At 37.4% G+C, this 25,847-nt stretch overlaps 1 protein-coding gene across 3 annotated transcripts in view; it reads left to right on the top strand.

Annotated features, from left to right (window-relative positions):
* The first annotated feature begins 4,806 nt into the window (after positions 1 to 4,806).
* The window catches only part of arhgap28 (Rho GTPase activating protein 28), a 28,506-nt gene continuing 7,465 nt past the window's right edge, over positions 4,807 to 25,847 (top strand). The window contains exons 1-7 of one of the 3 annotated variants that reach the window (XM_079408745.1): positions 4,807 to 4,977; positions 18,746 to 18,906; positions 19,848 to 20,068; positions 23,748 to 23,820; positions 24,568 to 24,734; positions 25,201 to 25,366; positions 25,532 to 25,623. In XM_079408745.1, coding sequence (XP_079264871.1) covers positions 4,883 to 4,977; positions 18,746 to 18,906; positions 19,848 to 20,068; positions 23,748 to 23,820; positions 24,568 to 24,734; positions 25,201 to 25,366; positions 25,532 to 25,623 — 975 coding nt within the window. In that variant the 5' untranslated portion in view covers positions 4,807 to 4,882. Of the gene's footprint in view, positions 4,978 to 15,840; positions 16,143 to 18,745; positions 18,907 to 19,847; positions 20,069 to 23,747; positions 23,821 to 24,567; positions 24,735 to 25,200; positions 25,367 to 25,531; positions 25,624 to 25,847 lie in introns of those variants that run through there. The other 2 variants (XM_079408747.1, XM_079408746.1) reach the window with 2 other exon arrangements.

The following is a 25,847-nucleotide window of genomic DNA, read 5'->3' as shown; positions in this document are numbered from 1 at the left end:
AGGGATGGATGCGCCATGCAAGGAGGTATTTCCCTCGGTGCATTGCAAGGGAAAACATTCAATGTGATGTAGATGAGAACCTGTGGCATAATCGTCAAGAACGAATGGACTAAATGTGAAAGATAAAATATATATATATCTTTTTTTTTTTTTTTTTAAAGGTATTTCCACCCATAAGTTTCCTTTGGAGGCTTTTTTTTTCCAGTATCCATTTGAGTTTGTAAAGTATCATATTTCATATTGATGGCTGTTTTTTGTATTTTGTTGTCCATTGTGCAATGATTGATTGAAAGAATAAAATTTGACTAAGTTGTGTTGTTTGATGGAAATATTTGCTTATGTTGCATGTTTTTCATGTTTTGTGAGCGTTCGAGCCTTTTGCTAACACAATGAGTCATCTTGGCCATTGAGCTTCAGTTTTATCCTGTGTTAACTGTTTTGAAAATGTGATGTCAGAGTGGGCAAATGTGTTTAAGCAATCGAGAAAAACTGTAATGATTGTACTAACAACTAAACAGTGCAGCTATGAGTATCTTGTGTGTGGGTGATCTAAAGTAATGGTCCTGTGATATTTCATAATAAATGAGTATTTTGAACCAATGCTTCTGCAAATGCAAGGTTTCTTTAAAAGATATGAACACAATATGCAAAGTTTTGAACATTGGACAGCCTGTGACACAAATAATGACTGTTCTGAGTTTTGTGTCTAGAGTTTTGAAAAATGACATGAAGGTTCTGTTATTAGTGCAAAAATGATTGTAAAAACCTGTATTAGTGCAAAAATGATTGTAAAAAACCTGTATTAATGCAAAAATTATTGTAAAAAACCTGTATTAGTGCAAAAATGATTGTAAAAAACTGTATCACATGGTCCACCAGAGTAGTCCTGATGTCATCTGATACACGTCTCCGCACTGGTCCTCGTCCTCTTCCACGTCTGACTCCTCTCTCTCTTTGTCCTCCTCTTACTCTGACTCTCATTGCCTCCATGCTTGCAAAGTTCTCAAAATGGCTTACCTGAGGCCTATTTATAGTGCTAAGGCTCAGACCGATTGGTGATCTGTTTTCTGTGCAAGTGTTTTCAGGTGTGTATGTAAGTGCCTACAATTGCCAGATGAGTTTTGCATTTTGAACAGAGTGTTTTCCCAATGATAACAGGTGATTTCGTTTTTGAACAAAGTGTCTAATGTAAGAAAACCTGTGTAGTGTTTCGCAATAAGTGTGTTATAGAATTGCAAACAAAGTGCAAAGCTGACACTGTGCTTAAGCTATGGTTACACTGTGTTTAAGGTATGCTACAAGACGTTTAGGTATTGAGGCTTTGGTCTAAGCATTCGGTTTTAGTGTGTAAGCAATAGGCAAAAACTGTAAAAGAACTAACAAAAATGACTAAAACTTTAACTAAAATTAAAACAAAACAAAATCTAAAAATCAAATTCAAAATAACACTGCTTTGAGACTTTATAAACCATTTTTATGCAACGTTTTTTCTCACAATTCTGAGTTTATTTCACTCAGTTCTTAGAAAAAAAGTTGAGTTGTGAGATACAGTGTGAATCGCTGTGAATAAAAACATCTTCCAAATGTAAACACATTTCTCCAAGAAGACATTTCACTTCTGTCTTTCTGTGCCAACAGATGCCATCCACAGCTTACATCATCTCATTAATAATGCATACCATGCTGCTAATGGCTGCACACGCACACACACACACACACACACACACACACACACACACACACACACACACGCACACACACACACACACACACACACACACACACACACACACACACACACGCACACACACACACACACACACACACACACACTGTGCTGTATTATATTTCATCACTCAGTCATGTTCAGTGTCTTCAGATCATGTGTTATTGTGAGATGGTGGTAACCTCAGGTTATTGTGTGTTTTCTCAGGACTGCTCCAAGAGGAAAGGGAGAGGTCAGAGGTCACAGGAAGTGTCAGACAGCGAGATCCTCCAGAGATCCATGACACTGTTTCCACCGCGGTATCCAAAACATTAGCACTGACCACTCACTTCACCCAAAACATCTCAATCTGTCAATCAGTTCATAATCAGCAGGTCTAGTCACTCACATAACACACAATACTGTACACAAGAATTCACGTATAAACCCTCTTTGACACTTGTCCCACACATAAGCCAGCAGCCATATCACCCTGCAGCCCAAGACCGGTTGCCCACTGAAGCTAAGCAGGGTTGAGCTGGTCAGTATCTGGATGGGAGACCTCCTGGGAAAACTAGGTTGCTGCTGGAAGAGGTGTTAGTGAGGCCAGCAGGGGGTGCTCACCCTGTGCTCTGTGTGGGTCCAAACACCCCAGTATGATAGTGATGGGGACACTATACTGTAAAAAGCACCGTCCATCGGATGAGACGTTAAACTGAGGTCCTGACTCTCTGTGGCCATTAAAAATCCCAGGATGTCCTTCGAAAAAGAGTAGGGGTGTAAACCCGGCATCCTGGCCAAATTTCCCCATTGGCCTTTGACCATCATGGCCTCCTAATCATCCCCGTACACTGATTGGCTTCATCACTCTGTCTGCTCTCCACCTGTAGCTGGTGTGTGCTGGTGTTCTGGAGCACTATGGCTGCCGTCGCATCATCAGGTGGATGCTACACACTGGTGGTGGTTGAGGAGATTCCCCCCCTTCTATGTAAAGCACTTTGAGTGCCTAGAAAAGCACTATATAAATGTAATGAATTATTATTATTATATTATTATATTTCTTTGCTTTAACAATGAAGGACAAGCCATAATCCGTGTTATTTTAGCATCAGAGGTACTATTATACCTTTTTTTAATATTGTGAATTTTATTGTATATTTTGTGTTTTAATTTTCATTTTAAAGTTTTAGTAATGGTGTTATTTGTATTTTAAAAATGTTTTAATTATTTTTTAAATTTCAGTTTTAATTTTAGTTATTTAATTTTTCAATGAAAATGAGAATCATTGCCTTGGCAACTAGTTAAAATAAAATAAATTTACATTTTTTAATTATTATTTTATTTCAGTTAACATGTATTTTATTGCAAGCAGGGTTATTATAGTTAACTAAAACTAAAATCATAAAAAAAACATGAATATTTTCAGTACTTGAAAGAAAATAAACTTGACTGTAACTGAACAAAAAACCCACTGATTTCATTCTGGAGTTTGTCTGCTGATTCTCTCCATTTCTTCAGTCGTTTCATTATTGTTATTTCCTCATATCGAGCTGATAGCATATAAAAGGTTTCTTAATAATTTCAGAAGAATTTCTACTCGGTTCATTGTAAGTAATCTCTGAGGAATCGTGTAATAAATTCAGCATGGAAATTTGGCAGCAGGTGAGTTCCGGAAATCTGATAGTGGGAGCAAAACACAGCCAAACTCTTCCTGAGGAACACACCTGAAGAAGCTGTGCTTTTACACCTCTAGAAATGAGTATTGGTAGAGCTGAACTTTCTCCTGCTCTCTCCAGAATCGCTCCAGATGGACAGAACAGGGTTTCTAGAAGGATCTATAATGTGTTGAGCTGCGCTGAAGCCCCATCGCTCATCTTTTATTCAGTATATGAAGCAACCCTGAAACAGGAAGTGACTCTGATAGAAATCAATCCTCATGTGCTGAATAAATCATACGCAGAGCACATCTATGAGCTCCTGCTCCTGCTGTCAAACAGACTTTGTGTTTTTAATTTCACATTTATTAGAGACCTTCATTCAAAGGATAAAGAGATTAAAGGCAGAGCATCAATGATAACTGAGCATAACTGAGCAGTAAATCAGTATATTATTATGATTTCTGAAGATCATGTGACACTGAAGACTGGCGTAATGATGCTGAAAATACAGCTGCAGATCACAGAAATAAATTACTGTTTAACACATATTCACATAGAAAACAGCTGTTTTACATTAGAATAATATTTCACATTTTTACTGCTTTTTAAATTTTTTAAATAAAATAAATGCAGGTGAGCAGAAGAGATATAAACTTTATATATATAAACCTTATGCTAGGTGGTTGCTAAGGTGTTCTGTGTGGTTGTTAGGGTATTATTTGGTTGCTAGGGTGTCCTGTGTGGTTGCTAGGGTGTTGTTTTGTTGCTAGGTGGTTGCTAGGGTGTTCTTTGTGGTTGTTAGGTTATTATTTGGTTGCTAGGGTGTTCTGTGTGGTTGCTAGGGTGCTGTTTGGTTGCTAGGTGGTCACTAGGGTGTTCTGTGTTGTTGCTTACAGAAAAAGTGGTGCTTGTCTTAGTACACACTTCTCTTCTTTAGTTGGATAGAGTTGTAAAACTGTCATAAGGCTTTAGATTTGTCGGTTCGGGGAAAATAAATGAAGAACAGCAGCAGGTTATCAGGCGGACAGATGAACAGAAAGCTCGATAACAGTTCATCTGTCAGCAGCATTAAACCCGTAAATCACAGAGTCTGACCGAAATGGATCGATGTGACCACAGAGGAACAGAATCTGTGAATTTATCACGACGAAGAGGAAGAGCGGATGTTTGAAGAAGTTACATAACCAGGTGCTTCATTAACACCTCGTTTGTCTCTTACAGATGGAATCCGATCAAAAAGAAGTTTTCATTTGTGCCACATGTTTCCATCTCTCAACATCACTTTCATTTGTGTCATTTCACAGTTTTCATCACTGCAGTGTTATTGTACATTATTAGACATGTGGGCACGCCCCCCGTGCACTGATTGGACACTGGCGGCTGTAGCCCCGCCCCCGCGAGTCCAAGTTTCATGGCAGTCGGATATCACACACACACACACACACACACACTCTCGCGTAAATTACAGCAGAAACACACACGCGTGCGGTGATCTCTGAGTGTGTTCGGGATCTGATGGATGATGGAGGTGAAGGACTGTGGCGGAGTGATTCTGACTGCGTTTCATTCATTCAGTATTCACGGAGATGAGCAGAAACACACAGCAGACAACAGGTCAGACACACACACACACACACACACACTCTCATAAACTTTACTTTTCTTTGATCTCTGATGTTTTATTTTGGATTGTATGTTGTGTTTAGATTTTAGGTGTTTGTAAAGTTAGTCTTATTGTATTATTTGTGCTTTAGATCTTTAGTATGTTTTTATATGCTCATACCAGCCCTATATTTATTTTGCTTGGTCGTCTCAGAGTTTATGATCTGAACCTAATTTCTGTTCATATGCATTCTGAATATTAATAGTTTGTTTTGTTCAGTGATCAGTCACTGTCAAATGAAATGATTTTTAGTCTATATGACGCACATACGTTTCTCTGTAATTCTGTTGTTCTCTGATCCTGAACATCTTCAAATCTTCAAATATTTGCTGAGTAAATACAGTATATTGAGCACATGATCATATTCCACCCTCCCCCATATTCCTCACGCATGTCACTGTGGATAAAGTGTTGCTAAATGAACAAATGCACAGCTCTTTAATTAATTATTAATTCTGTCATTTATCTGAACAACTACAGTACCATTCTGACCTCTATGATAGCCTGTTTTTGCCACGGAATAAAAAAAGTGAATTGCCACTTTATATTTAGTTGCCACTGAGATATAAACTCTCATGAGATCAGTATAGAGAGATTTAAACTCAGAATCGCGAGAAACTCAGAGTTTGTTAACCCCAGAAAAGGGAAACTCAGGGTTTTTGGTTCCAATAAAAGACAAAACTAAATCTCTTGGTAAGTTACCATAGTAACTGCCAGTGGGGTATAAAAATGAATCTTAATGCACATGGAAACAAGATTATTTTTTCTCACCGCATCACTATCATTTTCATCATGGATGTAAGCTTATAATTAGAATTTCCTTTAGGTTTTCCAGTGTGGTTGATGACATATTCTCAGCATAGCACCTTCTGAAAATGAAACTGATTACTGTATGGAATGGAAGGATGCCAGATGGAGGGGTAGTGTGAGATATATTAAATAAACACATTATTCACAATTATACTGGTCATCTTTATTTCCTACAAATTCAAAAGCAACACTTATTCTTTTCCCTTTTGGATTTTAATATTGGTATTGTGGCCGAGTCTCTGCCTTCTTGCTGTTGGCTGTATAGAAGTGAAATGTTTATTTCATTACCCTAATTAAGAAATGTATGTTGGATTAGAGAACATTTAACTATGTGAAAAGAGCATTAGACTGTGGAAAAAGCTACTGCACATTGAAACAGACACTGATACTTATTGAATATGCCAAATGTTTGTAGAGTCATGTAGCCTACACCCATGAACCTTTAACACTTAAAGCTTTACCTGATTGAATTATGTTTTTAAGTTAAAATTTTTCTTCTTTTTTTTTGCCTGTGGCCTTGGGGTACCATACAAATGAAGATTACTTCAATAACTCACCATTATGCCAGTTTTCACCTCTGATATTATAACAGTGATTAAGACTTATAGTTATGTATTGCGTGGTATGCGGAAGTCTTTGTCGGGTGCTGTTGCCATGGTGAATTGTAATTTCGGAGCTCCATTGATGATGGCTTTAAACTCAGAGTCAGGATACTCAGAGTGGATAGAACCAACTCTGTTCAGCTGTTCTAAACCCGAAAACTCCATTTCCCATCTCAGGTTAAGTCAACTCAGAGTTTGTTGAACCTCCTTTCTGGAATACACCCCAGAATTGCAAGATATAAATTCAGAATTGCGAGATGTTAATTTATGCAAGATGTAAATTGTGAGGAAAAAAATTCAGAATTCTGAAATAAAAAGATGCAATGACTTTTTCTATCTATTTATTTATTTATTTATTTATTTGTGTGGCATAAACACGCTTCCATAGAAATCACGTTGTGTGTGTATGTGGTGTATCAATCATGTTTTATCAGAGTTACTATTAAAAAGTAGCAAACTCAGTAAAAGTGGTTGTAAAGCCGTTCTGTAGTTAGTTTAGTTTTCTGATGTTCCCAGCATGCATCACTTGAGTTTGTCCTCTGGTGTCTCATCAGATGATGTAATGATCAGGACGTATCAGAGTCAGGCAGCGATGGGACGCTCTCCGCTCTTCTGTCTTAAAATATTTACATTAGATGGGAGCCAGAGAGCGCTTCACTCCTCCTGCAGATCAGCCGTGATGTTCGTGATTTATGTGCTGCAGGAAAACATAAACACAGAGCGAGTCTGATAGAGCAGGAATTACAGTTAATGACAGCGTGAGGAGCAGCTGTAATATCAGTGTGTGTCTCTAACGTCTGCTGTAATCAGACCCCAGCTTTATAGTGCAGCACAAACACGTCTACGGGATTCAAGACTCTAGTGTTCGTTAAAGCTGTCATGTAAATGTTTTCAGGTAAAATGCATGATTTGCTTGAAAAATGCCTTTTTGGCCCCCCTGGAAGTGCAAGAATAGGCACATGCCTAGAATGCCTGTGCATAAATCCAGCCCTGTCTGGGGAGAGTTTTGAAGAGTTTAGATGCGAGTTCTGGAAACACGCGCGCACACACACACACACACTCAATCACTAAATCACTCACACACACACACACACACACACACCCACTCACACTCACTCACTCACACTCACACACACCCACTCAATCACTAACTCACACAGACACACTCACTCACACACACACACACACACACACTCACTCACTCACTCACTCTCTCTCTCTCACACTCACACTCACTCTCTCTCTCTCTCTCACTCACACACACACACACTCAATCACTAACTCACTCACACTCACACACACACACCCACTCAATCACTAACTCACACAGACACACTCACTCACACACACACACACACACACACACACACACACACACACACACACACACTCACTCACTCACACACACACACACACACACACACACACACACACACTCACTCACTCACTCACTCTCTCTCTCACACTCACTCTCTCTCTCTCTCTCACTCACACACACACACACACACACACACTCAATCACTAACTCACTCACACACACACCCTACTAAATGACATAATTCACACAGGCTGAAAGCGCCGTTGTGTGTGTGTGTGTGTGTTTGAGCGGTTCTTGCTGAAAGCTCGTTTCTGTCAGCGTTTTGTCTCGTACAAAGGCAAGTCCTGTACTCCTGCGAGTCTCTGTGTCTCTGGATGACTCGTGTGCTGCTGTCGCTGATGCTGGACGTTTGTTTCCACACACACACACACACACACACACACACACATACTGACTAGTTTATCATCCTGAAACTGAAATGACTTTGAGATGCCACATCAAAATCAAAAGAGAAAATATATTTTGCATAAAGAGAGTGAAGCCTGTATTCAGGAGCATTAAAATACGTTGCATTTTCACAATATTTTCTCGATTGTAAAACACGTCTCATGACTGAAACATTTCTGTACATTTAACTTTAGGGTTTTTGTAATTGTCATTATTCTTAATGGGATAATGCACCCACAAATCATCAATTGTATTTTTTGTTTGGCTTTCTTTCTTTTGTGGGACATGAAAAAAGATATTTTGAAGAATGTTTGGAAGCCAACCCTTTCGGTTCCCATTAAATCCATTAAACGGACAAAAAATACAATGGAAGTCAATTGGAACCAAAATAGTTTGGTTCTAAATTGATTCTCATTACTAGAATAAAGTATTTTTATTTACTGCATTACAGTACAAATACAACAGGATGATAATTTCCCCCAAATAACGGTAATGATGTTTTTTTTTTTTTTTTGACAAAATGAGATGAAAAAATTTTTTGGAATAAACCCCCCCCAAAAAAGGATTTAAAATCATAATAATATTAATATTCCTAAAATAGGCCTAATTTAATTGAATAAATTTTGGAGTGATCTACGCGCTGGATGTGTTCATGGTTTGATTAGATTGCACACAAACATCTGTTGATTCTAGAACAGACAGAGGAAGTTATTGGTTTGTTCAGTGACCGTAAACTGGATTGTATGTAAATCTCTTTTTGCTCACCTCTAATCCAGATAGTTTGACGTTTGTCTTGCACAGACTGTAGTTTCACATGAAAACAGATGCTGATGATGATGATGATGATGATGATGATCTAATGAGGGTTCATGATTCTAGAGACATATTTAATCTGGAAAATGAAGTCGACTTAAATAGAGCTGCTGTGGGTTTTGGTTGTTGTAGGACATGAATAACTTTCTTGTATATTATGAATATTGATGGCTCTCTGACTAATTGTTTTTCTTCCTCTTTTGTAAGTAAATTGTCGTAAATGTAAACGAGTACAATAACGCACAATAACGTGTTACCAACCTGTAAATGAAAATGTAAATCTAGATTTTTTAAAAATGTATTTGTATTATTATATAGTATTTATTTAAAGCCAGATAATTTTTTAGTTTTCATATTTTGGAAAAAGACAAAACTATTGATAAATCTCTCAGGTTGTGCCATATTTCTGTTTGTTGATCAGTAAATCAGTATATTATTATGATTTCTGAAGATCATGTGACTGAAGACTGCAGTAATGATGCTGAAAATACAGCTGCAGATCACAGAAATACATTACAGTTTAACACATATTCACACAGAAAACAGCTGTTTTACATTAAAATAATATTTCACATTTTTACTCTATTTGTTTTTATTTTTTATTAAATAAATGCAGCCTTGGTGAGCAGAAGAGACTTTTTTTCATAAAAAAACCTTACCGACCCATATACAGATATTAACTGATGCTAACAAATAATAATAAATACTGTAACAAATGTAATGCACGCTGTTAGTTAATTTTAGTTAATGCATTAACGGGACCTTAGTGCAAACTTTTACCTGTAAATGTAAATTAATTTTTTTTTCCCCCATTCAGTTTTCACAAAAAGTATTCAGACATGAAACGATTGATACATCTCTAAGGTTATGTGAGTAATCAGATAAATGAGTGTCACTGATCATGTGACTTTTGCACTGAAGATCAAGATGTATGGAATGCCTCAGATATTCCTTAGAATTCCATTCTCTGTGGAATCTCTGAGAAGACACACGTGAACTCTATAAAAAGTCCTAAAGCAGCTGAGACTGATCTGAGATCAGAAGGAGCGAGGGACATCAATGCTGCCGGACCACATTCCACTTGACTGGAAGAACAGCAGAATTCCTGCCAGAAACGCTTCATTCGCATCCGGACGGCCACGAGAGCACACACGCCAACATGCACAGGTAAACAGAGCAGCTTTACTACGGTAAACCAGCCTCGAATGCTGTAAATGATGCTGTTTGTGGGTCAGATGAGGAAGAGGAGGTTAATGAGGGTTCGAGTGATAAGCGATTGCAGATAATACTAAAGCAGGGACACTGTCATCATCATAAAGTTTGTTTGTTTGAAGAAAAGCTGGTTAATATTTCATCTCAAAGCTCAGATCAAACTCTGAACTGGTTTCATTTGTTGGTTTATATTTCTTGGCTTTAATTTGAATATTTACATTTATTACTTTATCCAAATCCAAAACACAAGCATGTGTTCATGCATTACGAACAATAATAGAAGAGTGAATTTAAGAGTAATACACAGAAATGAGGAAGATGCTGTTTATTTATTTTTATCCAGTGGTCGTTTGTCAAAGCTAAACATTTCTCATATTGAGATTAATTATACTCTAAAAAAGGAACAGTAAACTGTCAAATTAGCTGATTCAACTGAAAAAAGTACTCTGCTGTCTTAAATTGTTGAATTAAAGGTGTGTTTATGAATTCCACATTTGCTGTTTTTATGTTTTTGAATTATTTGGCATTATGATAAGGTTTATTATACTTTCTCAGTTTGGATGAACTATGAAAATAAGCCAAATTAAGTTAAATGAACATGAACTTTGGTACTGAAAACTTAAAGATATAGACATATTCCAGCTAAAAGTTGAAAATATTCCAAGTAAATGCATCTTAACAAATCCATAACTTTAAGTAGAGTGAAGAAAATACATTTTTACAGTGAACTTAAAAAGTATTAAAAACAACTTAAAGTTCCCCGTTGCTTTCATAAAGTTATTCCTACGAAACTTTATAAATTCAAACCTAATATTCTAAGTGAATGCAACTTACAGTTAAAATGAGTGTTTGTTTTACAGTGTAGTGTAGGTGAAAATTTATATTGCATTATTTGCACACCATATATACAGTAATTGTATGATTTTTTGGACATGTACCACAGTAATACCATGGTATTCTTTGAAGTACAGTGTAAATTGCAAGGTAAACCTCAAATACTGCATGAGAGTCAGTGATATTTGAGTCAGATGGACCAAAACAATCAACAAACCAGTTTTGGCGGATTAGAGGAAGTGTTTATGCATTAGAGATTGTGTGTGTGTGTGTGTGTGTGTGTGTGTGTGTGTGTTAGTTACTCACACACACATGATGTTTGTGTGACTTTACCACAGTCACACGCTGCTTTGCATGAACGTGAGGAGCCACATTTGACTGGTAAATCATACCGTTGGCGTGAGGTGTTTTTGTTTCGTGACTGAATCTAAATCATGTGTTTTGCGTCTGGATCAGTGTTTCCTCTCCTGAATGAGTGTTTGAGCTTCATTAGACATGCGACTGAATCTAGACCTGGCTTATAAACGATAGAAACGTTCTCAAGAATACAGCATGTCTCTGCACTCCTGTAATCTGATCCTCCGGCTCCGTGTGACGCATTATTATTCTAGTTTTTCTCTGACTGTAAGTGCTGTGTGACCTTGATTAATGACAGCAGATGCTGCTTTGGTTTGGTTCAGTGTGTGACAGCTCGTCATGGCCTCTCTGTTCTTCCGTTCTGTCTGAGAGCATCGTCACTGAGGCTAATAGGAAGTTAATGTTGTGTTATTGATTTCTGAGGGTAATATAGAGCATTATATAGCACATGTTTGACATTCAACAGGCTTTCCAATCATTTGAGCCAAACAGGAAGTTTCAGTGGCAGTGGACTTCCTTTTCTGTAAAAGCACACTCAGTCTGTAGTGAACACTCATACAATGCCATACATAAGAATATTTTGTACATTTACTACTGTAAATATATCAAAACTTGCATTGCTAAGGACGTTTGGACAACTTATATCAATATTTAGATTTTATTTTATTTTCTTGTCCTGTCATAAAAAACCATACATCAATGGAAAGATTATTTATCCAGCCTTCAGATGATGTAGAAATCTAAATAAAAAAGAATTGACCCTTATGACTGGTATTGTGCTCCAGGGTCACATATTGATCTGAATTTGGCTGGAGCATAAGGAATGGGTTTAAAACCCTCTTCTGTCACTCTTGATAATAAAGGAGTGTTTGTGGTTAGTGCTGGTTTAGTGTGCGAGTCAAACATGCCGTTAGTCATCAGTGGACACTAACCCTCTTCATCTGACGCTCTGAGTCATTACTGCTCCATTAGCTCATCAATCCGGCTGATATGAATCTTTAAAGTCCAGAGCCGCTCTATTGATCTGTTGTCTGCAGCTAATGCTCCGGCTTTTACCCGCTGGAGTGCTGCGATCTGCTGACGGCGCTGAAGTGCTCGGGATACACCGGGCCGAACTGATTAAATATAGTGTGTGTGGGGTGTTTAGGGCAGCTTTGGGGTCAGATTCCAGCTGTGCACTGCGTTTTAATCAACATTCCCTTTCTAGTCTGCACCGAAATGCTTGTGCATTTGAGTATGTAAACTGATGGCTAAGTCAAGCATCACTAATGTTTAGTAAGGAAGCACCTGTAGGGCCATTTCTCAGGCTCTTCCTCGTGAGATTTGGTTTAGGGTTTTTAATGATTCATTCCAATGTAATATTTTGCCACCATTGTAATTTGTGACCCTGCACCACAAAACCAGTCATAAGGGTCAATTTTTCCATTGATGTATGGTTTGTTATGATAGGACAATATTTGTCTGAGATACAACTATTAGAAAATCTGAAATCTGAGGGAGCAAAAAAATCTAAATATTGAGAAAATCTCCTTTAAAGTTGTTCAAATGAAGTTCTTAGCAATGCATATTACTAATCAGAAATGAAGTTTTGATATTTATGGTAGGAAATGTACTAAATATCTTCATGGAACATGATCTTAATATCCTAATGATTTTTGTCATAAAAGAGAAATGTATAATTTTGATCCATACAATGTATTGTTGTCTATTGCTACAAATATACCTGTGTTACTCATGACTGCTTTTGTGCTCCAGGGTCAGATATGGGTCACACAGAATGCACTTGTGCATTAAAAACACCAGACATGGCAATGGAATGGAAAAAAGGCAAGGTTATGAGACATGAGCTGAGCTTCTTTTAGCTTGAGAGCTGAGTTTTTAGAACACTGTTTCATGAGCGAGATGCTGCAAAAGTGCATCTTTACATAGAAAAGCAATGGAAACTACTGTATGTCTGATATTTGCATGAGACTGAAAGCTCATTTACTGCTAATAATCATTGCTGATGCTGTTATAATGAGTCATTTTGAGTTTGAATTGTCTCGACTTTATGAGTCAACCTCAAAAACTGAATGTTTTGGCTAAGACATATTCAAATTTTTCTCATTTGATATTTCTGAACATATAGGTTTGACAATATTTGCCTTCATATTTCATGCATCGTTTCTGCAAATATATTTAATGTTAATTTGTTTTACGTTTATACCATGTTGAACTTCATCACTGTAAAAAATCAAAAGTTGAGAAAACGTAAAAGTTTAAGGCAACCAGCTTTAGGAGATTTTTGAGTTTTGTCAACTTGTATTCAGTTTATATAACAAAAAGTTGAGAACTCAAACATCTCCTGAAGCTGGTTGCCTTAAACGTTTACGTCTTCTCAACTTTAGATTTTTTTACAGTGTGTGCTGCGCTTGGAATAGAACTTTCTTTAACCAGTTGGTTAGTAAAGAGAATGTTACTCGAGTCATGTTGTAGTTACATTTTTATGTAAAAAATTCAAAATCAAAACTTTTAGATGTTAGTTTTTGCTTTATCACCCACACTCTTAAAAATAAAGGCGCTTAAAATGTTCTTCACAGCGATGCCACAGAAGAACCATTCAGTCAAAGGTTCTTTAATTAAAGAACCGTCTCTTTCTTGCTTTTTTATAATCTGAAGAAACCCTTAAAAAGCCTGTAGTGAAGCAGAAAGGTTCTTCAGATGTTAAAGGTTCTTTATTGAACCATTTAGACAAAAACAAGCTCTTCTATGGCATCGTGAAGCACCTTATTTTTAAGAGTTAGTTTGGTTCCATTGGAATCCGACTCTAAAATGCTGGAAAGGTATTTTTAGGCTCCAGATGTTTCTTTTTAAGACTTTGGGAGGAAAGCTGCTCACGTTCCTGATGGATTCATGCTCGTTTATGCCGCCCGGAGAGTGAAAATAAACCTGTGAGCCAATATTTCACCAGGAGACGCTTGGCACGGTCATTCTGATGAAATGGATGCCTGTTTTCATCAACATCAGAGCTGGAGATGCTTTGATTTGATTAAATGCATGCACTCTATAGCACCTTCAAGAGTTAGGAAAGTCGTATTTCATGCAAGTTCTGTCAAATGTACCTTTCTGAAATACAAAAAGTTAAATTGCTTTGCTCCAGCTGTTTACGTTCCTGGAGGAATGAGCTCATGATTTCTGCATCTTTCAAGCAGCTTCTCAGGTTTCAGCGACCGCACAGGACCGTGACCAGCAGCACATGTTTTGAGTTTAGTTTCTCTCAAGGCTGACCTACATTCATCACGGGGGGCCGCGGGACGTCCAGAACTAAAGACTGTGTGCTTATGACAGTACCTGATCAGATGGTGATCTGCTTCCAGTGGGAACCAGTTTGTTTAATTTGGGACTTTAATACTGCACTGCCAAAATATCCTGTTCTTCATCAGCGCATTTGTTTTCTTTTCTAAACATGATTATTTTTAGTTGATTTAACAGTGAAACTAGTCTATATGTGACCACATTCACAATCCATGACTTCAGTAATGTATTTCTGAGTGAGATCAGTTGTTTGATGGTGGAACATGTAGGGCAGGACTTGATTTTATTTAATATAATATATATATTATAAAACAGGCTTTTTTCCCCTGATATTTAATTTTTCATGCACGTTATTGTTTCTTGTCTTGTGATTGTTTTTAAATAGTATTTCTATATTTGTTAACAGTACAAAGACTTATGACTAATGGCAGAACTTTATAGAATAGAAAAAAACAAACACATATACAACCCATTTTACATCAATAATGCATTTTTGAGTGAATCCGGATATTCCATGACTGAATATGGAGCAGGACTTGATTTTTATTTTTTTTTCCGTTCTGTGTTTTCATTGAACTTTTAGCTATTTTTATTTTTTAGCTTCAGTTATTTTAGTAAATCAAAATATATTTTTTACATTGTATTTTATTACAGTTACATTTGATTTAATTTCATACAATGAAAATGTTATTTTTCAGTTTTAGTCAACTATAATAACCTTGAATATAAATAGTCTGTTGTGATTTCATGTCGACTTTAAAAACAAAACAAAAAGGTGAAAATTCTGCCAATGGAAAGGCAAAAAAGTCACTTATTAACAGATGGTTTTGTGCCTGTTACAATCAAAATCTGTGTTTTTTAGACGATTAAAGCGATTGGGGTCATTTATTTAGAGTGAGATGTTTGTTTAAACTAAAGCAGTGGTGTTGGGAATGCTGTTGTGGTCATTAGCAACATCTGGAAGCACTTTTCCTAAATTACACACATTTCTGTGTCTCAAAGTCTGAATGGGCAGAGATGAGCTTTAGAGCTGTAAGCCGAGAACACAATGGACATTAATGACATGAGGAGGAGAGAGAGAGAGGTCAGGACGAGCGGCCGGTGGGTGGAGACACACACACACACACACACTCGTCTCGTTCTCCTCCTGATGTCTTTCTAAGCACTGAGAGGTATGCATGTTGTATCCATTCAGAACAGGACCTAAAGGAGAACAGCCACACGCTCCTCAAGCTCTCAGATTCAGTTCTCTGGAGATCCTCTGTGCTTTTATGTTTGCCTTTGTGACTTATGGATTTATGGAGTTTGTACAGGACCTGATTGACGCCGTCAGCTGGATTAGTTTGTGTTTGGCTCTGGTTTCATTCGGACATCTCGTGTCTTTTGGAGGTTCATAGTTTCGTGTCCAGTGTTCATCTGAACACACACAGTGAGTCTGAAGATGCTTTAGATCAGAATAAGTGATGTTTGGAACATGCCTCAGTATTTGGTGTCTAGAGGTTTCTGAATCATTTGTATTGTGTTCTCATGTGTATGAATGGCTGAATATGGTGCTGTTTCAGTGTGGCTGAACTGGAAATGTCTCTGGTTCGTATCAGAATCGAGTGTCCTCCAGATATTGTTGTCACTTCATGTGTTTTGTCTGGTTCAGAGTGACAGAACGAGCAGGTTTCCCATCAGGCCGTGTGGTTTCCTGTTTGAAGGAATATCCCAGGTTAAACTCAGCTTGTGTTTATAGTGTTTAGACCTGAGATTTGGTTATTTTCTGTGCAAATGAAAGCAAATTAAGTGAACTTCAGTTGTATTTCGTCTTTTCAATAACACAAAAGCAAAAGGAGGAATTCTGATTTACGTTTTAAAGTCTTTAAGGCTTAATTTCTTCTGTTCATTGAGTCTTTTAAGTGTATAAAAAATAAAAAAAAATTATTTGCTGAAGAGTTAAAGATATTTGAAAAGTAAAAAAGTGCTTATTTTTTTTACTATATATATTTATATTATTTTTTATATATATATATTAGTGCTGTCAAACGATTAATCGCATCCAAAATAAGTTTTTGATGACATAATGTGTGTGTACTGTGTCTATTTATTATGTGTGTATATATAAATACACACACATACAGTATATTTTTAAGAAAAATGTTACGTTTATATATTAAATATATATGACCTTAGGTTTTGGAAAGGTGCTATTAAAATAAAATAATTTTATTATTATTATTAAGTAAATTGTTTGTGTTTTTCCAAGCATTTAATAAATAAAGAGTTGCATTTCACCTGGAATATTCTTTTGTCAGGACTGGTTTTATTAATATCAGCAATGATCAGATAATAAATGTTTTTGCATGAAAGTGTCCTGGAGATTTGTGTTCATATGGAGTCTAATGAAAGAGAAACTACGCTGAAACACAAACGCAGAGACTGTGTGAGTGTTCTGCTGTGATCCCGGCGTTCCTCTGGCTGAAGGAATGCATGAAGAAGTTGTTTTCTCTTACGTGACTCTGGTTTCCTGCTGAAATTGTGTTTCCATCGAAGGCTTGATGTGTGTAAACTGAGGCAGGGACGTTTGGAGGCAATTAAGTTCTTCGTGTAACACAATTCTGGTTCCATCATGCACGGCTCTGATCGATAACTTCCTCTAAATGACGCAGGTCCACTTCCTGGCCCATCATCTTCATCTTCATCATCAGCTCCTGTAGCTTATCAATATTTGATAGAAAGCCAGAGAGATGAAGCTCATTTGAGCATCCTGTCTGTTTCAGATTGTAGATGTTCTTCTAGTTAAGATTGAATGGTTTCTTTCTGGAAGATGTTGAGATGATGGCTGCTGATTCTTCTGTACTGCAGGTAGTGAACTTGTTCAGCTCTATTCTCTTCCAGCTGTTTCTCTAATCCTGAACACGCAGGTGTGTTATAATAATGTCTTTAATAGAGTTTAATATGTTGTAAGACTTCACAGATGAAGAAATGAAGCTGAATTTGAATTATGACTCACATTAGTGTAATAAAGGCAGTTTATTGAGATGAGGCTGATGGTTGAGATCATGTGAGCGCTGAATAACCCTGTTTACTCTCAGTATCTGTATATTATCAGACGCTTTGTGTTGAATTAGTCGTGTGTCTGAAACGGGACGCGTGTAGAGTGACCACAGTAACGAGAAACTTTTCTTCTTTTCTTCTTTATTCCCTTCTTTTTCCTTGTCTTTTCTTCTTTTTTTAATTTTTCTTTTTTCCTTTATATATTTAAAAAAAAATTCTGTCCTTTCCCTTTTTTTCCTTTTCATGTTTGTCCCTTTTCCCTTTTTTTCTTTTGTTCTTTCCTTATTTTTCTTTTCCATCACTTGCTTTTCTTCTTTTTCCATTTTTCCTTCTTGGTTTTCCTCTTTTCATTTTTATCTTTCTTTTCTTTCTTTTCCTTTTTCTTTTCGTCTTCTTTTCTCTTGTTGCTTCTTTTCAACCTTTTTCCTTGTCTTTTCTTCTTTTCCTCCTCTTTTTTTAATTTTTCTTTTTTCCTTTATATATTTAAAAAACAATTCTGTCCTTTCCCTTTTTTTCCTTTTCATGTTTGTCCCTTTTCCTTTTTTTTCTTTTGTTCTTTCCTTATTTTTCTTTTCCATCACTTGCTTTTCTTCTTTTTCCATTTTTCCTTCTTGGTTTTCCTCTTTTCATTTTTATCTTTCTTTTCTTTCTTTTCCTTTTTCTTTTCGCCTTCTTTTCTCTTGTTGCTTCTTTTCAACCTTTTTTCTTTCTTTTCTTCTTTTTCCTCTTCTTTCTTTTTCCTCCTCTTTTCTTGTTTTTACCTTTTTTATTTTCATTTTTTATTTTCCTCTTTTTCCTCTTCTTTCTTTTCCCTCCTTTTCCTCTTCTTCTTGTAGTTGTGTTTTTCCGTTGGCTTCATTGTAAATCTGTAAGCTTGAGTCTGATGTTTCTCTGTTGAGTGAATGAGATGATGAATGGTGTGTTCTCCAGTATTGTTTGTGTGCAGATGATCTCAGATGCACTCATGGGTTCAGTTTCTCTGTGTTTGTGCAGGAAAGCTCAGTATCAGCGGAGAGGCAGCATGAGTTTGTCTCCGTCCGCTCCGGAGCGCTGCGTGTCCCGGGACTCCATGGAGGACTACTGGAGCGAGGTGAAGACCATCGAGGAGGAGCGTCAGGGAGGACCGGAGGAGATGGAGCGGGCCAGCGCGGACGGTGCGTATGGATCATCACTCAAACCCGTGTTCTTACAGTTAAAACGCTATAGTCAGTATTATAGTGCATGTCTCTGGTGAGAACGGGCCTAAAGGTCCATGCACACAGAGTCCGAAATTTTTTTATGCATCATCCTTTCCTATCAAAATACTTGCTATGGATGCAAAAACGCAGAAAATCGAACCTGATCCGGTTTTTTTTATGGTGGACGAAAGTTTCAGAGGCAGTGTGTTAACGTGATTGACACAACATGAGGTCGTATTTATTTGTACTTACTTTAGGCAAGCAGATGAGCGCGGAATATGAACGCAATGCACTAAATGTTCAATGTGAAACTTTCATTTAATGTGAAACTTTGCGCGTTGTGTTTATATTCTGGGTTCATCCGCTTGCATGTACAAAATATGCATCAAGGTGTTTACCTAATTTCGCCTTTCACAGTTTGTTTCAACTGCTTACACATATTTTTCCAAACTTTACACACAAACCCAAGAATTGCACACAAAATGCAAAACGCCTCACATCTCTTGCAAAATGAAGCACTACATTCAAAATCATCTCAAAAGCAAACATTTCTAACACCTTTGCTGTAATATTAATTCCAGTTAGATTTGTGTTACATGGAGAATTGTATGTTGTGTTTTCTGAAATTGAAAACTGAGTCAAAGGCTGAGAATCAATGTCTGGTTTTGCAGATTTGGTGTGTTTCTGCTGTTTGAGTGACAGCTTTCAGAAACTGAGTGACAAGGAAAGATTTTGTGTGGAAGCAGCTGAAAAAAACTGTAATATCAGCGTTTTACTACATTAGTACTTAATGCAAATCGCATAAAAATAACTGGCGGTCAGTGGAGCAAGCTTTGTTTTGCCCTCCAGGTGGGTGCTTCTATAAGTGTGTGACGTCACGTGAGTACTATCAGTCGGTGTGTGTTTGATTGTTTCAGAGGCGGAGCTTGAGGAGGCGTGGCTGCAGGAGGCGGGGCTCTCCACGCTGGTAATGGGAACACAGAGCGACGGCCCGGCGGAGGCTCTTCTCTCCACGCTCACGCGCTCACAGGCCGCCATGGTGAAGAAACGTCTGGATAACTACACACAAACGCTTCGCAAGAGGAACAGACAGCCCATGAGACACGTGCGAGACGTCTTCTCCATGCCCGACGCCTCGGTGAGCGCAAAACCAGTGGTTGATGCCTGTTTCAAATCAGGGGCCAGTTGTTCAAAAAGTTTAATCTGGATCAGAATGATCTGGATTTGGAAATCCCATGTTTTGCTGTCCAGGATCAGGTAACCCACCTTACTTTTGTGCTGGTTTTTCAAAGCAAAATAGGATTGGATCATCCTGATCCAGATACACACTTTTTTAGATTTCCAAATCTGGATTACTAGTGCTCTACGGAGCCCCTAAAGGGACATGATGATGGAAAAAAATTAAAAATGAGATGTTATATATTACATGTTATGAATGTTGCATTTTTTGGACCAGTTTTATTAAATTTTTGTTCCTGAAATCCACCCTTCTGCTGGGATCAGAATAATCCAGTTTATTTTGGATCAAAAGTATCCAGATTTTACTAAAACGTTTTGAACAACACAAACTGAGGATTTAATCCAGATCAAAACCAAGATTAGATTTTGTGATCTAATCTGAATTTAGAATCCTTTTTTTTTAAATTTTAGAATTTAAGATTTGATCCGTTGGCCAAAATCCGACCAGATTACTTTTGAACAACTGGCCCCAGATGATCAGGAGACAGGGTTGCCAGGTTTTCACAACAAAACCTGCACAATTGCTACTCAAAACTAGCCCGCTTCGAGAGGATTCCCCCAGTAAAAACCATTCCGAGGGGTAAAATAAGTTTTTTCGGTAGGGTTCCCCTGGTAAAATTCACATTTTATGGGCTAAATATCACGTTACTGGGGTTGCTTTAACCCGCAGACATGAAAAACAACTTGCAGCACAGTGTTAAAGGGGTCATCAGATGCTCATTTTCCACAAGTTGATATGATTATTTAGGGTCTTAATGAAAAGTCTATAACATACTTTGGTTAAAATTTCTCAATGGTAGTGTAAAAAACACCCTTTTTACCCTGTCAAACAGCTCTGTTCACAGCAACCCGTTTTGTTGCATGTCTCTTTAAATGCTAATGAGCTCTGTTGACCCCGCCCCTCTCTTCTGTGGGGTGACGAGCCGTTCTCTGAGAGACTGTAAACTTTAGCTGCGAAACTTGCTAACTAGCACATTATTAGGAAAGGCGATTTGCAAAGATTCATAAAAGAACCTTATACTCACTTCTGTAGGTGAAGCTGGATCACAAATGATTCGTGTGAACATAGATGCATTTAGGCAGATTGAGGGAGCATTCCCTTCAAAAACAAACATAATCCGTCTTCAGCGGCTCAGATGTCGGGAGTAAATTACGACTGCTATGTTCATTATTACATCCAACAACAAAACAGCTCAATCGCTCAGGAGACATTCTTGTCTAAACCTGCTCTGGCATCCAAACAATGGCAGACTGCCAACACACATTTATGTTCAAACAACATGTAAAAGTGAATTCAGCATCTGATGACCTCTCTAAAGCAGCCCAGTTCTGTGAGGAAACAGCGGACTTAGCAACACTGACTGGCGAGTCGACTGGCTGTCATGCAGCTGCTGCGGCCGTTTGTTCAGCGTCTGAAAATAACGTCCCACTGACCGAGACCGACACATGAGGAAACACCAGACGCGGTTAATATTAGCCTCGTGACAGCAGATGAGACCGCAAAAACCTGATTTCATTCCTGCTGAGTTGACACATATCTGAGTTTGAATTCTTCCCTCGTAAACATCAAGATGATGTGATTTATATGTATTAGGAATGTCAATGATTAATTGATTAAAGCGATCGATGGTTGATTAAGCAGTTTAATTTTGGGCTGCATGCGGCACATTCGCAAAAAAACACGTGCAAGCGGCTGTGAGTGACGGAGCTGGATCTTTGGCAAAAATAATTCTCTAACGTACAAATTACGCTTCTAATGTGATCCAAACTTTAAAAGTACATTAAAACAGAAACAACACAAAGTTCTTTTGTATTGAATTGTTGTAACTAAGTCATGTTTAATTATAATTTCTCCAGATAATTGTTTCATAACAGGCTCTGCGCTTTGACAGGGCTGCGGACATGAGCAGGACAGATTGTGTGTATATATATATATATATATATATATATATATATATGTGTATGTGAATATATATGTATATACAATGTTATATACATCTGAATTTAATGATTTATCATAAAAAAAAATGTAGGACAGGGCTTGGTTCTGTGCATCAGTTGTTGATTGGATGTTGAGATGTGGGCGTGGCTCTCAAAAGTGTATGCAGATGGTGGTGAGCTTGCAGGGGCGGAGTTTAAGAGCACTAAATGATTGACATACATCACCAGAGAAAATGACACACCACAAACTATTGAAACATCAGTGGCGTGAAATAAAAATTCTGTTTTCTAATTGCATGCAATTACTTTGTGCATGTTTCATTCATGTTTTGAGCTTGTAATGTTTAATCAAAAACACCGGAAGATCCAGTTATGACACTTTGATTTAACAAATTTGAGGTTAAAAACATTTGCATGCTCTTAGAAAATAGATTTTAATTTCATACAGACTTTAAAGCTGCTGTTCAAGTAGTGTGTCATTTTGTAGCTCAGATACTAAATCAATGAAGCTAGCAACAACAAGGTCATGGGTTCGATTCCCAGGGAATGCATGAACTGATAACATGTATCTTGAATGCAATGTAAATCACATGCATAAATCTAACCAATGATGTGAGCTGGGACTATCTGTTAGACTGAGCAGAGAGTATATGGTGCTGTTTTAAATGCTGTGGAGTCTGGACATGGTTAGAGGAGTGTGGTCAGTAACTGGTCAGACAGACCGAGACTGAATCAGTCGTGACTCACGCTCAGCTGCTCCAACAGCTGAAATATCTGATACTCTGATTGGATATGAAGCACAGATTCATTGGACTGAAATAGTTCAACAAATGTCCAGTGTTCAGCAGGACATCGTCTATACAGACATTAATACACACATGCTGAAATGATTTATATCTGACATGTGGGACGTGATGAGCTTATCGATCTAACCACAATTATTCGAGATAACAATAATCATGCAGTTTAAATTTCAATCTCATTTTGCCATTTAAATAAGGCAATTTAAGCATTTAAAAAAATGCCATCAAAGAATAAAACCGTTATAAAGTACACAAAGATATTTAAAGAAGACTGTATTATATTGTTACTAGTGATGTCAAACGATTAATTGCATCCAAAATAAAAGTTTTTGTTTATATATGCGTGTGTACTGTGTATATTTATTATGTATGTATATATATATATATATATAAATACAAACACATGCATGTATATATTTAAGAAAAATATATGTTTATATATTAAATATATTTATGTATAATATAAAATATAATATAAATATATAAATGTATACACATGTAAATATAAAAAAAAATACTGTCTATTTATATATACATAGTAAATATACACAGCACACAAACATATCATGCAAACAAAAACTTTTATTTTGGTATGCGATTAATCGTTTGACAGCACTAATTGTTATTGTAATTGTACATTATATTATTCTACATTTTATATAATTATATAAACAATTATTTAAAAAAAATGAGTCTTGCACTGCAAGTGCTGAACAGAATGAAATGGTTAATTAGAGTGATTTGCAGTGCTGCAGGTTGATTTTAGTGTTGAATGGAACGTGTTTATCTCATGAATCCGTGTGATGATGATGATGTGATTTTGCTCTCTTACAGTCTGAACTGACGCCTCCTATTTCTCCAAACGGACAGATCGCTCCCAAACTGCCGCAGTGGAATCCACCTAAAGGTTGGACCCTTTTTAGATCATATATTTACATTAACATGCATTCATTTAGCAGAAGCATCATCATAAGAGACGCAATGTTTACAGTACATGGCAAATATAAGCTAGATTAGTACAAAAAGAAGAAACGCATAAAAGAGAAGAACAAGATTAGTGTTTAAATAGGAGTTATTATAGAAAGTGGTTGTGTTTATGTTTTTGGTTTACAGTCAAAGCTAAATGTATTCAGACAGCTTCAACATTTCTCACATTATATCAGTTTATTCACTATAGTTTAGAAAATGGTAATAAAACATGAGAAGAGCTCAGAGTGTGTCAGAACAAATGGATCTTGATAAAGTCAGATAACTTTGATAGAAAGGTATGAAATGAATTTGGTTGAATAGCGGTCAGATGTTAAATTTAAGACACAATTAGATAATACCAGTTTAGCTCAACCAATCACCAAGCAGTGCTTCATTTAGTTCAGTCTGTGGTGGAAAAACATCACATTAGCAATTAAAGAAAAACACTTCAGCAAAACATGATCAGCTCAAAGTGTCTGAATCATTTTTGATCCTGTAGTTCACTGTATGAAGGATTTTTGGGTATAATGTGTCACAGTTTACTTTATTTTTCTATCCTCACTTACATAAATTAACTATAGTGTCCTGCACCCACAATATCAAAAATGATATCTGGTGTCTGAATACTCTTTGGTTTGACTGTATCTAAGAGCTCATGTAAATATCATTATCGTTGGCGATTAAGGTCATAGTGCAGCCTTCACTCCAGCGGCCACTAACGGCTCCAGCAGCGTCTCAGAGACCACCGTTTTATCGTTTGACGTGGCGTATTCAGAAGGGGCTCGAGCTCATCGGAAAGGCCGCGAATGCCAAGACTGCCGCAGGATCCGTAAAGACGACAGGGATTTACCGGTGCGTTTCATCTGGCATAATGTCTCTCATTTGAGTTTTTAAATGGCTATTTTTCAAACTGATTCCATAAGTTACTTCCCATTAAATGTAAAGACTTCACATGTTCCATTGTCACATGATCCCTCAGAAATCATTCTAATATGCTTATTTACTGCTCAAGAAATGATCAAATGTCTTGAATGCCTATGCAAATGTCTAATCTTGCTGAATAGAAGTATTAAAAACAATCTTGTGAACAGTAGTTTAGATCTGGTCCAAATAGAACAAACAAAACCCTGTCCTTCTTGTCAACACAGGAAAGAAAATTGTCCAGCAATCTCATGGGGTCTACATAATGCACCTTTTACTGGCAGTGTTTGTTCTGTTGCTTGAAACAAACAAGCAGCGTTTACTGAAAGCATGTTCCCTGGATAGTGAGCTCAGATCAGATGCTGCTGTCTAATGCGGTTTGTGGTCTGTTCTTCAGAGTTTTCAGATAGTGAAGCCCAGACAGGGCGTGACGCGAGTGAGCGATCTATCGTCTGAGGACATCAGGAAGATCGGCTACATCTCCCTGATCGAGCTGACCACCTTCTACGACTTCCTGGGCATCGAGATGAAGAGGAACCGTGTGGTGCGCAGTAAAGCACGAGGTCGGTCATATCCAGACGCAGAAACAGTACCACAGTAAAAGTCCAGAAAGCATGGTGTTGCTATCCTAAATGTGCAAAAAACATGTTACCCATTGTAAATGTCAGTCATATGGAGTCAGAAACAATGTAAAATTGTCTGTAAATGCTGTCGTTTTGTTCCCACAGACAGCGGCATATTCGGCGTTCCTCTCACTACGTTGCTGGAAAACGACCAGAAGAAATACCCCGGTTCCAGAGTTCCTCTGGTTTTTAAGAAGGTACGCTCATCTTTCCTTCTTTGGTTGTTAGAAACGAGGCTGGAATGTTGTGATCGAGATTGCAAGCGCTGGCTTTTCTGGAAAGTTCCCAGTCAGCACTTCTCAGGGCTCAGATACTCGTCCCTCCCGCATCCTTGGACGGAGCCACGGCACGCTATCTCACATTATCCTGACCCCACGGCCCACGCTCGTCTCCGTTACAGAGGATTTCCAAAAAAACAAAG

Source organism: Barbus barbus (genome assembly GCF_936440315.1).
Source record: "Barbus barbus genome assembly, chromosome: 46".
NCBI lineage: Eukaryota > Metazoa > Chordata > Actinopteri > Cypriniformes > Cyprinidae > Barbus > Barbus barbus.
The sequence above is the reverse complement of the archived record's forward strand: the minus strand, read 5'-3'. Positions and strand labels throughout refer to the sequence as shown.